The sequence below is a fragment of the Ictidomys tridecemlineatus genome, chromosome 11 (assembly GCF_052094955.1).
Source record: "Ictidomys tridecemlineatus isolate mIctTri1 chromosome 11, mIctTri1.hap1, whole genome shotgun sequence".
Lineage (NCBI taxonomy): Eukaryota > Metazoa > Chordata > Mammalia > Rodentia > Sciuridae > Ictidomys > Ictidomys tridecemlineatus.
In genome coordinates, this window is record NC_135487.1 from 26,822,775 (window position 1) to 26,835,632 (window position 12,858).

The following is a 12,858-nucleotide window of genomic DNA, read 5'->3' on the forward strand; positions in this document are numbered from 1 at the left end:
GGACCAGTGACTATGGCATCAAGGATGACTAGCAAACTCCATGATGCCTGTTGCTTTTGTGATAAAGACTTCACACAACACAGACCCACCCTGAACATTCTTATTTCCCTTCAACAGCCACTATGGAGCCATCATCCACAAAACAATTGCTTACCCTGCGTATGCTACTTAAGTGAGAAATGCCTTGGAAGTTACTTTTGGCAAGGAAACACCACCAGTACTCAGAAGGTTATTACTTTACCATAACTAACTATTTATATCTCTAGAAACGTTATTTTGACTTGTAATCCCATTAAAGATCTAGCAGAATCCTGCAACCTTTATTCATTTAACTTTTTTAAAATAATTTCTTGTTTTTATTTTTTAAATTTATTTTTATCAGGTATACGTGACAGCAGAATGTATTTTGATTCATTGTCCACAACTGCAGCACAACTTTATGTTTCTGTGATTGTACACGATGTAGCACATCACACCATATGTACAGTCACACTTTTACATTTATTTAGTTGTAGGGGCTGGGATTGTGGCTCAGTGGCAGAGTGCTTGCTAGCCTGAGTGAGACACTGGGTTCAATTCTCAGCATCACATATAAACAAACAAATAAATAAAGGCCCATCAATAACTAATAAAATTTTTAAAATATATATTTTTTAGTTGTAGATGAACACACAGTAACTTTATTTCTATATGGTGCTGAGGATGGAACCCAGTACCTCACATATGTGATGCAAGCGTTTTACCATGGAGCTACAGCTCCAGCTCTTTTATTCATTTAACTTTTGGTAATCCTATTAAAAAGATTATCAAACACTAACTGACTATATTTTAAATGATTTCTTCAGAGGCTCAGAATGACTAAAGGAATAGAAGACCTGAGACTGATACACAAACTCAGAATATCTCTCTTTCTTCTGTATCTATTTATTTCTGCAAGTATTTTGGTAGCTATCTGCCAGCTGTGCTATTCCCACTGTACCATACCTATCACAGTGCCTGCCTGGAAGAGATACAGGAAAAACGCCTGTGATGAAGAGTGAATGCAGTTACTCATATTGAAAAGGAAAGGAGAAATTCTACAGAATTATTTGCTTCAAAATCCAGGATATGGGGGAAAGTGCTTAAATTCCAGAGAACTGAATGATCAATTTGCTTTGAAAACGATCTATGACCCTATTAGTTACCTGAAGTTTTGGACATAGGTATAATCCTCTTCTTTCTGTATCAGATGTGATTTCACAATTGTATCTCGCAGTCCAAACTTCTGCATGGATAACATATGAGCCTTGTTTGATACTGTGATAGTGGAGGAGCGAACCATGTCCGTGATCTCAGACTTGGATTTATTCTGTCTGGAAAAAAATAAAAACTTTTTTTCATATTTTGATGAGTTCTCCATGGCAAAATAAATGAGTATGAAGCTAGAAGTCCCCACACATTAGCATCCGAATCACAGAAGACTAAAGAAGCCAAATTTGCTAAAGAAACACTACTTCTATGGGGAATTAAGTGAACTTATGTGTTGTTGATTGCATAGTGTACTAGTCTAGAGAGTCTTCTGATAATATAGTCATAGAATCTTAGGCTAGAAGGTGATCTTGAAGATATATCTAATAATTCATTCATTCATTTTCTTTTTTTTTTCGTCTTTTTTCCCCTCCCTTTTTGGTACTGAAGAATTAATTCAGGGGTACTTTAACACTGAGCTACACTCCCAGTCCTTTTTATTTTGAGACAGGTTCTTGCTAAATTGCTGAGGCTGGCCTCAAACTTGCAATCCTCCTGCCTTAGCCTCCTAAGTGGCTGGGATTACAGGAGTACCTGGCTTCATTCATTTTCTCTTCCTTTCTTTTTTATTTTTGCATGTGGTACTGGGAATTGAACCCAGTGACACTCCACTACTTAGCTATATCCCCAGCCCTTTCAATTAGTATTTTTTAAAAATTTGGTACCAGGGATTAGACCCAGAGGTACTTCACCTTTAAATCACATCCCCAGCCCGCCCTTTATTTTACTTTATTTAGATACAAAGTCTCACCAAGTTGCTTAGGGCCTCACTAAGTTTCTGAGGCTGGCTTTGAACTCACAAACTTCCTATCTCAGCCTCCTGTGCAGCTGAGATTACAGGTGTGCATCACCACACACAGCTATGTATTTTTTTAAACTTTGAAACAGAGTCTTACTAAATTGCTGAGACTACTTGTACTTGAGAACCTCCTACCTCAACCTGCCAGGGTACTGGAGTTACAGAGGTGCACTACCAGGTCTGAAGATTCATTCATTTTCAAGTGAGAAAAACAAAAACTAGCATCACTCATGATTTGGTCCATTGGATGGTGGCAGAGTGCTTAGATTCAGATCTGATAATAAGTACTCTTTTTGGACCCTGATGTGTCACAAGATGACAAAACCCTTGATTTGATCATTTTACTCTGCATCTCTAGTCCACAGGAATAATCCAAAATAAAAAGACAATTAAAATATATATTTCATTATTATTTATGTAGTACTCATACTACAAATTATGTGCAACATAAGCAAAATTTGACATATCGACCTCACAGAACCCTATATAACAGCTCAAGAAATTTTTGTTGAAGGTTACTTAGTGAACTAAGATATGTAAAACACTTAAAACAATCTTGAGGGGTGGGGGTACTGGGAATTGAATCCAAGGGCACTTTACCACTAAGCTACATCCCCAGACCTTTTTTTAAATTTTTTTTCAGTTATAGATGAACACAATACCTTTATTTTATTTGTTTTTATTTTTATGTGGTGCCAGGGACCAAACCCAGTGCCTCACACATGCTAGACAAGTGCTCTACCACTAAGCCACAACCCTGGCCCCAACAGCCCTTTTTGAGATAGGGGCCTCAAACTTAGGATCCTCTTGCCTCAGCCTCTCAAAATTGCTGGGATTACAAGTATGCCCCACCACACCTGGCTACACAACCCTGGCCCCCACAGCCCTTTCAGAGACAGGGTTTCATTAAGTTGCCGAAGCTGGCCTCAAACTTAGGATCCTCCTGCCTCAGCCTCTCAAAGTTGCTGGGATTATAAGTATGCCCCACCACACCTGGCTACAATAATTTAGCATGTATACTATTACTATCATTATAGACTAACTAAGACTATGTAAATGTACCTGTGTACACCAAGATGACTTGAATGAGGTGAGAATGATAGATCTAGCTACAATTAAATTTGCAAGATTGCTCACTTTTTTTTTAAATTCATATGCTTTAATATAGAAAAATAAACATAACATAAAATTTACCAATTTAACCACCAGGAAGTATACATTTAGTGCATTAAGTACATTCACAATGTTGTGCAACCATTACCACTATCTAGTTCTAGAATAGCATGATATTTTTATGGTTTATATAGCACAGCTGTTTTATTACATTTGGGGTGGGAGGGAAGCAAGTGTACTATAAATATAATTTGGATTTTAAGAAATATATAAGAACTAATCAAGCCACAAAACTCACTAAATTTAAACAGAGATTTACTCCTCTTACTCTATCCTCTTATTAAATCATAGCCTAAAGAGATATCTCAAGAAGAGAATAGTATACAGAGAAAAAATACTAGTGAGGATACCATCCTGTCAGGATCCTCATGACCTAATCTGTCTTGTTAAATCTCAGGACCTGGAAAACAGTTGTTAGTTGGAATGTAACAAGCCCATTTCTCTTTACTATGAACATCTAAATTCATCTCAAAATATGGACTTTATGAAAGTGAAGAAAAGTAGCAAGATTGTTTTTTTTTTTTTTTTTTTTTTTTGGTGGTGCTAGGGATTGAATCCAGAGCCTTGTGCATGCGAGGCAAGCACTCTACCAACTGAGCTATCTCCCCAGCCCCTGCTCACTGCTTCTTAAATGCTTAATTAAAATACTGACATAAGTAAGAAAGGCCAGTTTAATCTTGACCAGATGATTCTGGCTATGATCAGTAGGGGGCACTGGAGTATAGACTAATGCACAAGGGGCAGGGGGATTAAAAAAGGAAAAAAGAAAGAAGTATCTTCAGCATCAGGAAACTCCTAAAAGAATGAGAGGGAAAAGATCAAACATTTCTAATTTTCTACATTCCCAATTGAGGGTTAGAATGCCACATTTCAAATCCTAGATCAGCCACTTGCTAGTTCTGGGACCTTGGGTGACTCATGTAAATTCTTTATCACCTGAGTTGCCTTAGCTGCCAAACAGAGAAAAGTAGTTAGCCTTTAGGTCAAAGACAGTCCATGTAAGAGGATGATGCTGGCATACACAGTAAGGGCTCCATGGATATCAGTATTAAGGACATGTCTTAAGCCAGGTGCCTGCTTTACATCACATGCAGTAGTGGTCTTGGTTCTCTACTGAGGGGAACCTCAGTCCTAAGAGATACAAATAAAGGAAGAGCTTCATTACCTCAGGAGCAAGCTTTCTGGTTTATCCTGACCTCCAGAGCTTTGGTCCACAAGTAGACCTTTCTCATTCAACCTTGAATTGTTGAAGTTTGAACCACCTAAAGAGAAGAAGAAGGAATTAAAACCCACTAAACATATACTTTAACATACCAGACCACAAATTTTCCAAATGACAGCCTACGAATCACAGGTAGTCTGCAGAGAGCTCGGAAGCACTGGAAAGGCCCATGCCAGTGTCTGGGTGAAGTCCCACTGGGTGGATAGAGAAAAAGGACTTCACCTGGAAGTCTTTACTGCTGACTAACCATGCTAGCTACTCTCCACTCCCATTTCTTGGGGACAGGGTATATTATACTAAGAATAAAACTCTAAAATCTGAAAACCCAAGTTGTATCTTATGCTTTATTATTTATTGATCTTTTGACTTTGAATAAGCCACTCTCTCTTTTTTATTTATTGGGGGAAAGGTACTGGGGATTGAACTCAGTGGCACTTTACCAACGAAATTCATCCCCAGACCTTTTTATTTTTGACCTTGAGACAGGTCTTCCTAAATTGCTGAGGGTCTCGCTAAATTGTTGTGTCTGGCCTGGACCTTGCCATTCCTCCTGTCTCAGCCTCCTCATTTGCTGGAAGTACAGGCATGTGCCAGCACACCTAGCCCTAGCCCCACCCTCTTAATCTCAGTAATTTGACTTGTCCTGCCTTTTTCCGGGTTTAGGGATCAAATGAGCTGACATGTAAGGGTAAGCACTTTAATAGCCACCGACATATCATAAAATGGAAGATAGTGATCTTATTACCATCTTCTGCAAGTGAGACTGCGGCTCCAAGGAAGAGAAAGGCAAAGGTCAAGAGATCTAAAATTGGAAAGGGTCTAAGTGCTTTGGGAATGAGAAGTGCCTGTCTTTGTCAACAAAGTGCCTTAAAAACCAAAGAGCCCAAGGACTCTCAACAAAGAAATATTTGGGGAGATTTGTAAAACCAAGATAAACCTAAAAAGGAAATAAATCTGCCAAGAACTTTTCCTCCTTAGAAGCCAAAATTCTAGTCAACAGGGAACAAGACAAAGCCACAGAGAGGCAACATCAATTCACAAATTATGGGAGGGAAGACCAGGCGCGTGAAACACTGCAGAAGAATTCTGCTCTGAAGACTGTTACTAAACATGGATTTCTCACTGACTTTATCATTGTTTATAATAGTGTATGCTAATGTGTACATCTGTATATCTTGCTATATTTTAGTAATGAATTGGGAAAGTCAAACTTTAATCTGCTTTATTAATAAAAGCACAAAAGACCTGAAAAAAAAAACAACAAACTTTTCAAAAGTAAAAATAAAAATAGTTTTTATTTTATTAACATGAAAATAGTTACATTTCAGCACTTCCAATCAATCCCAAACGCTGTGAATGTTTATGCCCCTCCCTTCCATATATGGAAATCATAAGCCCCAAAATGATGGTATTAGGAGGTAAGACTTGCAGGAGGTGTTTAGGTCATGTGGTGAGCCCTCTGAAATGGGATTAGTGCCCACATGTAGGGATAAGGAGACAAAATAGTTCCTACTCTTGCCACATGAGGACACAGAGGAGGCAGTCACAGGTAAATCAGGAAGTGGGCCCTAGCCAGACACGGAGTTCTACTGGAGCCTTGATCCTGTACTTCCCTGCCTCCAGAACTGTGGGAAACAAATCTGTCATTATTTCTTTTTTGGCAGAGGGCAGGGATCAGAGATTGAACTCAGGGGCACTAGGCCACTGAGCCACATCCCCAGCCTTATTTTGTATTTTATTTAGAGACAGGGTCTCACTGAGTTGCTTAGCGCCTCATTTTTGCTAAGGCTGGCTTTGAACTTGAAATCCTCCTACCTCAGCCTCCTGAACTGCTGGGATTACTGGTATGTGCCACTGTGCCTGGTGGCAAACAAATCTGTCGTTAACAGCCATCCATATTATGTATTTTATTATGAAAAACATAGTGGTCTGAAAGGACTAGTACATAAAGGCCTTTCAATTTGGTTTTGGAAATGCCCCTTGAATCCTTATAGCCTATCCCCAATGTCACTGCAGCAATCAGTTACCAGTATTTCAACTGAATGACTACAAGAGCTTCAACTAGTCTCCCTGCCTCTTTTCTTTTTTGTGGGGATACCAGGGATTGAACTCAGGGGCACTCAGCCACTAAGCCAAATCCCAGCCCTCTTTTGTATTTTATTTAAAGACCAGGTCTCACTGAGTTGCTATGCCTTGCTTTTGCTGAGACTGGCTTTGAACTCGTGATCCTCCTGCCTCAGCCTCCTGAGCTGCTGGGATTACAGGTGTGTGCCACTGAGCCCAGCAGATTTTTTTTTTCTTTAAGTAAATCTGCTCATCTCACTTTACACTTTTTAGATTTCCACTGAATAATCCCAATCCCTTCATATGGTGGCCAAGGTTCTTTCTCGTTTGGACGCTGCCACCTCTCATCAGTCCTCTGGCCACTACCTGCTTGATATCAGGCTGTAAGCACATCAAAGTCACTGCAACTATGCAAAGATCCCATCAGAAACCACCTTCCTGCCAGGCATGGTGGTGCATGCCTGCAATCCCAGCAGCTCAGGAGGCTGAGGCAGGAGTATCAGTAGTTCAAAGCCAGCTTCAGCAACTACAAAGCATTAAGCAACTCAGTGAGTCCCTGTCTCTAAATAAAATACAAAATAGGGCTGGGGGTGTGGCTCAGTGGTTGAGTGCCCCTGAGTCCAATCCCCGTACCAAAAAAAGAAAAGAAACCACCTTCCCTCTAACTCATTGTGGGTTGGCAGCTAACTCCTACCCATCCTGTAAGCAGGGATAAGAAAACTTTTTCTGAAAGGGCCGGAGAGTAGTGTCCTTGGTTTTGCAAGCCTTACAGTCTGTGTCGCAAGCAACTGCCTGGCTCTGCAATCAGAGGGCAAATAAAGTTTTATATAAGGATCCTGAAGTGTGAATCTCGTGTAATTTCCATGTATCACAAAATGTTTCTTTAGTTTTTTCAAACATTCAAACATTTTTAGTTGCAGCTACTCAGGAAACTGGGGTAGGAGGGTTACTTTATTCCAAGAGTTTGGGGCAAGACTGGGCAAAATACAAACTCTGCCTTAAAAAAAGGAAAGAAAAGAAACCATTCTTAGCTCACAAGCTGTTGAACAAGAGGCACAGGCTGAATTCAGCCTATGGAACTGTGACCCAACCCCTGCTGCAGCACACATTTTAGAGGCCACTTCTTCTAAGAAGTCTTAAAAAAAAAAACAAAAAAAAAAACTGTATTTGTAGATAGACAGCATGCCTTTTTTTTGTTTTGTTTTTATGTAGTGCTAAGGATCCAACCCAGTGCCTCACATGTGTTAGGCAAGTGCTCTGCCACTGAACTACAACCCCAGCCCCAAGGAGCCTTTCTTGACCCCTCCTTTGCCAGTTCCATAGCTCCCTCTATCCCCACATTATGGCCTCAACTGTTTTTTCTCCCCAGTTAGACTGGAAGTTTACTGAGGATGAGACCTTGCCCAATTGTTCCCGTCATCCAGCATACCACCCAGTGTAAGTGGTACACTCACTCAATAACTCAACAGAAAACACTAGGTGTGGATCCCTTAGGTGCCATACAAATACATATCATCCCAGCTTAAACTTGTGGTATTCTTTTGGGATATTCAAAGTGATCTTCCCATTACCTTCAGTGCACAATGAAAACAAGAAACGGATAATTAGAACAGGTTGTTTTGAGTCCTGTTGTCCCCAGGGTTACTTAAAAATTACTTCTGGAAACCAAATGCCCCGCTGGATTCTACTCTTGCTTTTTCAATAAGCTATGCAGCTTAAAGAACTAAGTTTTAAAAAAAATATATAATATATATATTTAGTTGTTGACAGACTTTTATTTTATTTATTTATATATGGTGCTGAGAATCAAACCCAGGGCCTAAAACATGCTAGGAAAATGCTCTACCACTGAGCCATAACCGCATCCCAAGAACTAAGCTTCCAAGTTAGTGAATAGCATGCCAGGTTAAGAATGTCTGAAATTTTAAAAAAATTACAATGCCAGTTACTGTCAAGGATAGAAGCCAAGGGCTGGGGATGTGGCTCAAGCGGTATCGCGCTCACCTGGCATGTGTGCGGCCCGGGTTTGATCCTCAGCACCACATACCAACAAAGATGTTGTGTCCGCCGAGAACTAAAAAATAAATATTAAAGAATTCCTCTCTCTCTCTCTCTCTCTCTCTCTCTCTCTCTCTCTCTCTCCTCTCTCACTCTCTCTTTAAAAAAAAAAAAAAAAAAAAAAAAGGATAGAAGCCAATACTCATTTCACTGAATATAAACATAGAAAATGGTACAGCTACTCTGGAAGACAATTTGTCACTTTCCTCCAAAGCTAAATAGTATTACCATTTGACCAAACAATCACACTCACGGGTACCTATTTATTTGTAAATTTATGCCTACTTAAAGAACTGCACCCAAATGTTTATAGCTTTACTTACAATTGCCCAAACTAAAAGCAACCAAGATATCTTTCAATGAGTGAATTGATAAACAAACTCAATACATTCATATAAATATTTTCAGTAATAAAAAAGAATGTGTTATCAAACCTCAAAAGACAATAATAGGGCTGTGGATATAGCCCAGTTGGTAGAGTGCTTGCCTCACACGCACAAGGCCCTGGGGTCAATCCCCAGAACCACAAAATAAAAAATAAAAACCCATAGGACATTATAGCACAAAGAATGAACTTTAATACATGCAATTTTTTTTCAAGAGACAGGGTCTCTCTCTGTTGTACAGACTGGTCCTGAACTCTTAGGCTCAAGGGATCCTCCTGCCTCAGCCTCCCAAGCAAGTGGGACCAAGCAGTTTCCATGGCACCAGGCTCTAATGAATACAAATTTCAAAAAATCATTTAGGACTTAGCATGTGCAAAGCCGTGAGTTTGATCCCCGGCACTGCAAAAACAAAACAATACAAAAAATCATTTAGGAAATCAGGGTATCCTGGAGTGAATGTAGAAAATGACAAAAAAAAAAAAAATCCAACTCTATCCCAAATGTATGAAACAAACACACTGAGAGGGGTAGGAGAAATTTCTAAGTAATTTCAGCAATGAGTGAAGTCTGTCAGACTAACAGCAAATGGAACTATATGTAAGCACTGTGCTCTCGTTGACACTGTCCCATGAGGGTATGGATGAACAATTCTGAACCCACTACACATGTACACTGGTTTGAACAATAGCATGAATGGATGGTGAGTGGTGGGAGTCAGGTTTCCCACTATTGGAGTGAGAGGTTGCAGATAAAGCAAAGGGAAGAAGCTAGAATAATCCATGTAGCAAGGGATTAGAGTTAAAGACATCTTATGCATTCATATTCAGTCTAATATAGAGTTACATGTAGAAATATTTATAGATGTATATATATACATAATAAGAATATATACACATATTTTCTTGCTCTGTCAGTTGAGAGGACCTAGAACCAAGAACACACAATGAGCACACTCTAATGCTCAGATCTTGGTTTCTTTCTTTGTTGGGTTTTTGCTTTTGTATAGGGGATTGAACCTAGGGACACCTAATCACTAAGCCACAACGCCAACCCTCTTTAAGACAGGATCTCGCTAAATTGCTGAGGTTGGCCTCAAACTTAACAATCCTCCAGCCTAAGCCTCCTGAGTCACTGGGATTACAGGCGGGTGCCCTGTGCCTGACTTCAGACCTTGATTTCTCATATTGTTCTCCAATAAAAGGAACCAGAGCTCCTGGGAAGGATGACTATTTTAGGACTGGAACAGAAAATGTACAAAATGAGCCCTAAACACCTTGTAGTGCCAGAAATCAAGAAAGTGCTGGGGGGGGGAGAATAAAAATAAAAACCAACCCAGCCACAATAATGAGGATAGTTAAAGGGACACAGCAGTCAACTGAGAGAGTGAAAGAGCTCCTAACGGCCAAAGTGGGAACAACTGAGCAATAAAATAAAGTAGCACTGGATTATAACTCAATGTATAAAATAAGTGTCCATTGGTCCATGTTGATACAAAACTGAATAAAAAAAATACATGGGAGAGAAGAGACAAATCTTCCATGAAGAATTCCAAATAACTTATAGAGACAGCTCCATCTCCAAGGAGGCAGAGGATGACTTCCCACTCTTCAAGCAAGGGCTTGCATACAGTGACTTCCTTCCAAAGAGTACAGTATGGAAAAGGGGAAAATGAAAGCTTTATGGTGGAGAAACCTAACAAAAACTTCCTGGGCCAACTGGCCAAGTTTCATATCAAACAGCATAGGTCATGTTAGTGTGCACCTTTGATGTAGCACAATAAGAATGAAACTTCACCTCTGAGGTGCCCCCATAGTCTAATGAGAAAACATCAGATGAATCCAAACGGGGGTCTTGACCAGTACCCTCAGAACTGTCAAGGTTGTGAAAAACAAGAGACATCTCAGCCAAGAGCCTAAGGAGACAGGACAACTAAATCTAATGTGGTGACCTAGATGGGACCCCGGAGCGGAAAAGTACATTAGGTAAAATCCAAGGAAATGGGAACAGATTCTGGATTTCACATCCCAGCCTCTTCTCAACCCCTGTGATTGGCCCTGTCTCCACTGCAACTGCTTGTGTCAAGATGCCCATAACCTTCATGTTGCCAAATCCCAATGTCAGTTCTCAGTCTTTAGCCCAGTCTACTTCCACCTCTTTGCAGTACTTGAGGGATGATCACTTCCTCCTTCCATGAACACTTTCTTTAGTCCAGGAAGGCTCATTTCTTTCTCCACACCCTGCCCCCATGCCCCCAGGGAGACCCCAGGCAAGGCTTCAGACTTCCTCTCTAACTTTTCCTCATCTAAAGATCTCAAAGCCTCAGCATTTTAAAAACCACCAATATACCAATCACTCCATCACAGACCTTCCAGGTTCTTATGCCCCACCTCCCTGCTCTGCTTTCTTCACCTCAGTTAAATGTCATTCAACCACTTGCTCAGACTAAAAACCCAGGATCCACCCGTGACTTTTTCCTTCTCACATCTACAACTAATTCATTAGCAACTCTGGCAAGTTCTACTTTTGAAAATATACCCAGAAGTTGCCAGGCGCGGTGATGCACACCTGTAATCCCAGCGGCTCTGGAGGCTGAGACAGGAGGATTGTGAGTTCAAACCCAGAATCAGCAACTACAAGGTGCTAAGCAACTCAGTGAGACCCTGACTCTAAATAAAATACAAAATATTTTAGGGGGCTGGGGATGTGGCTCAAGCGGTAGCGCGCTCGCCTGGCATGCGTGCGGCCCGGGTTCGATCCTCAGCACCACATACCAACAAAGATGTTGTGTCCGCCGAGAACTAAAAAATAAAGATTAAAAATTCTCTCTCTCTCTCTCTCTCTCTCTCTCTCTCTCTCTCTCTCTCTCTCTCTCTCTCTCTCTCCCCTCTCACTCTCTCTTTAAAAAAAAATATATATATATTTTAGGGAATGTGACTCTGTGGTCGAGTGCCTTGAGTTCAATCCCCAGTACCCCCTTCAAAAAAAAAATACACACACACACACACACACACACACACAAGTTCTCACTGAGACTACAACAGCAGCTTCCTAACTGTCTTGTGTGCTACTATGTGTACACCCCAAGAGTCAGTTTCCCAAATAGCAGACGGAATAAACTTTGAAAAAAAAATCATATCACTATATCAGAAGGAACTTCAAGTAGCTTCCCATCACCTTGAGAATAAAAACCAACCCCCTCATCAGAGTTTTATAAGACTAGGCCTCTAATGCCTCTCCAACCTCACTCACTGAGACCCTGCCACACTTCATTTTTGGCTGTTCCTGGGGCCCACCAAGCTCATTACCGACTCAGGACCTTTGTTATTACTGGTCCCTCTGTCTGAAATGTGCTTCCTCTGGACCCCCATCCACCATTCCCTTTCATTACAAAGGTCTAACACTTACTCTGACACTACCTGAGTCCCTGCCACCTCACACTTGCCCTTAATTCAGAGGCTCCTAAATTTTCTCAGTCCACAGCACCTTCCTTCTCAATCATTTTTTCAAGACACCTTGAAGCCACGAGAAATATCAAACAGTTTTAAGTAGTTAGTGCCAAATAAATTAATATGTATGTAAGTCCTCACAACTTAGTAGCAGTTTTGTTTTTTGTTTGTTGGTTGATACTGAGGACTGAATCCGGGGTGCTTTATCCTTGAGCTACATCTCATTCCTTTTTATTTTTTGAGACAGAGCCTTCCTAAATTGCTGAGGGTCTCACTAAATTGTTGAAGTTGACCTTGAACTTTTGATTCTCCTGCCTCAACCTCCTCAGTTGCTGGTGGGATTACAGGTGTGCACCACCACACCCAGCTTCCATTCCATCTTAAGCACAATTACTGGGTTGGGAATACAGCTCAGACCACTTG

The 12,858-nt window shown here is 40.6% G+C and overlaps 1 protein-coding gene across 7 annotated transcripts in view; it reads right to left on the reverse strand.

Moving 5' to 3' along the window:
- Inpp5b (inositol polyphosphate-5-phosphatase B) overlaps positions 1-12,858 on the reverse strand; it is a 55,353-nt gene that overhangs the window by 19,104 nt on the left and 23,391 nt on the right. For 6 of the 7 annotated variants that reach the window (XM_078025944.1, XM_078025943.1, XM_078025942.1 and 3 more), the window contains 2 exons: positions 4,425-4,521; positions 1,185-1,352 (listed from right to left, as the gene is read on the reverse strand). In XM_078025944.1, the coding sequence (XP_077882070.1) occupies positions 1,185-1,352; positions 4,425-4,521 (265 nt within the window). The remainder of the gene's footprint in view (positions 1-1,184; positions 1,353-4,424; positions 4,522-12,858) is intronic. The other variant, XM_040288396.2, reaches the window with a different exon arrangement.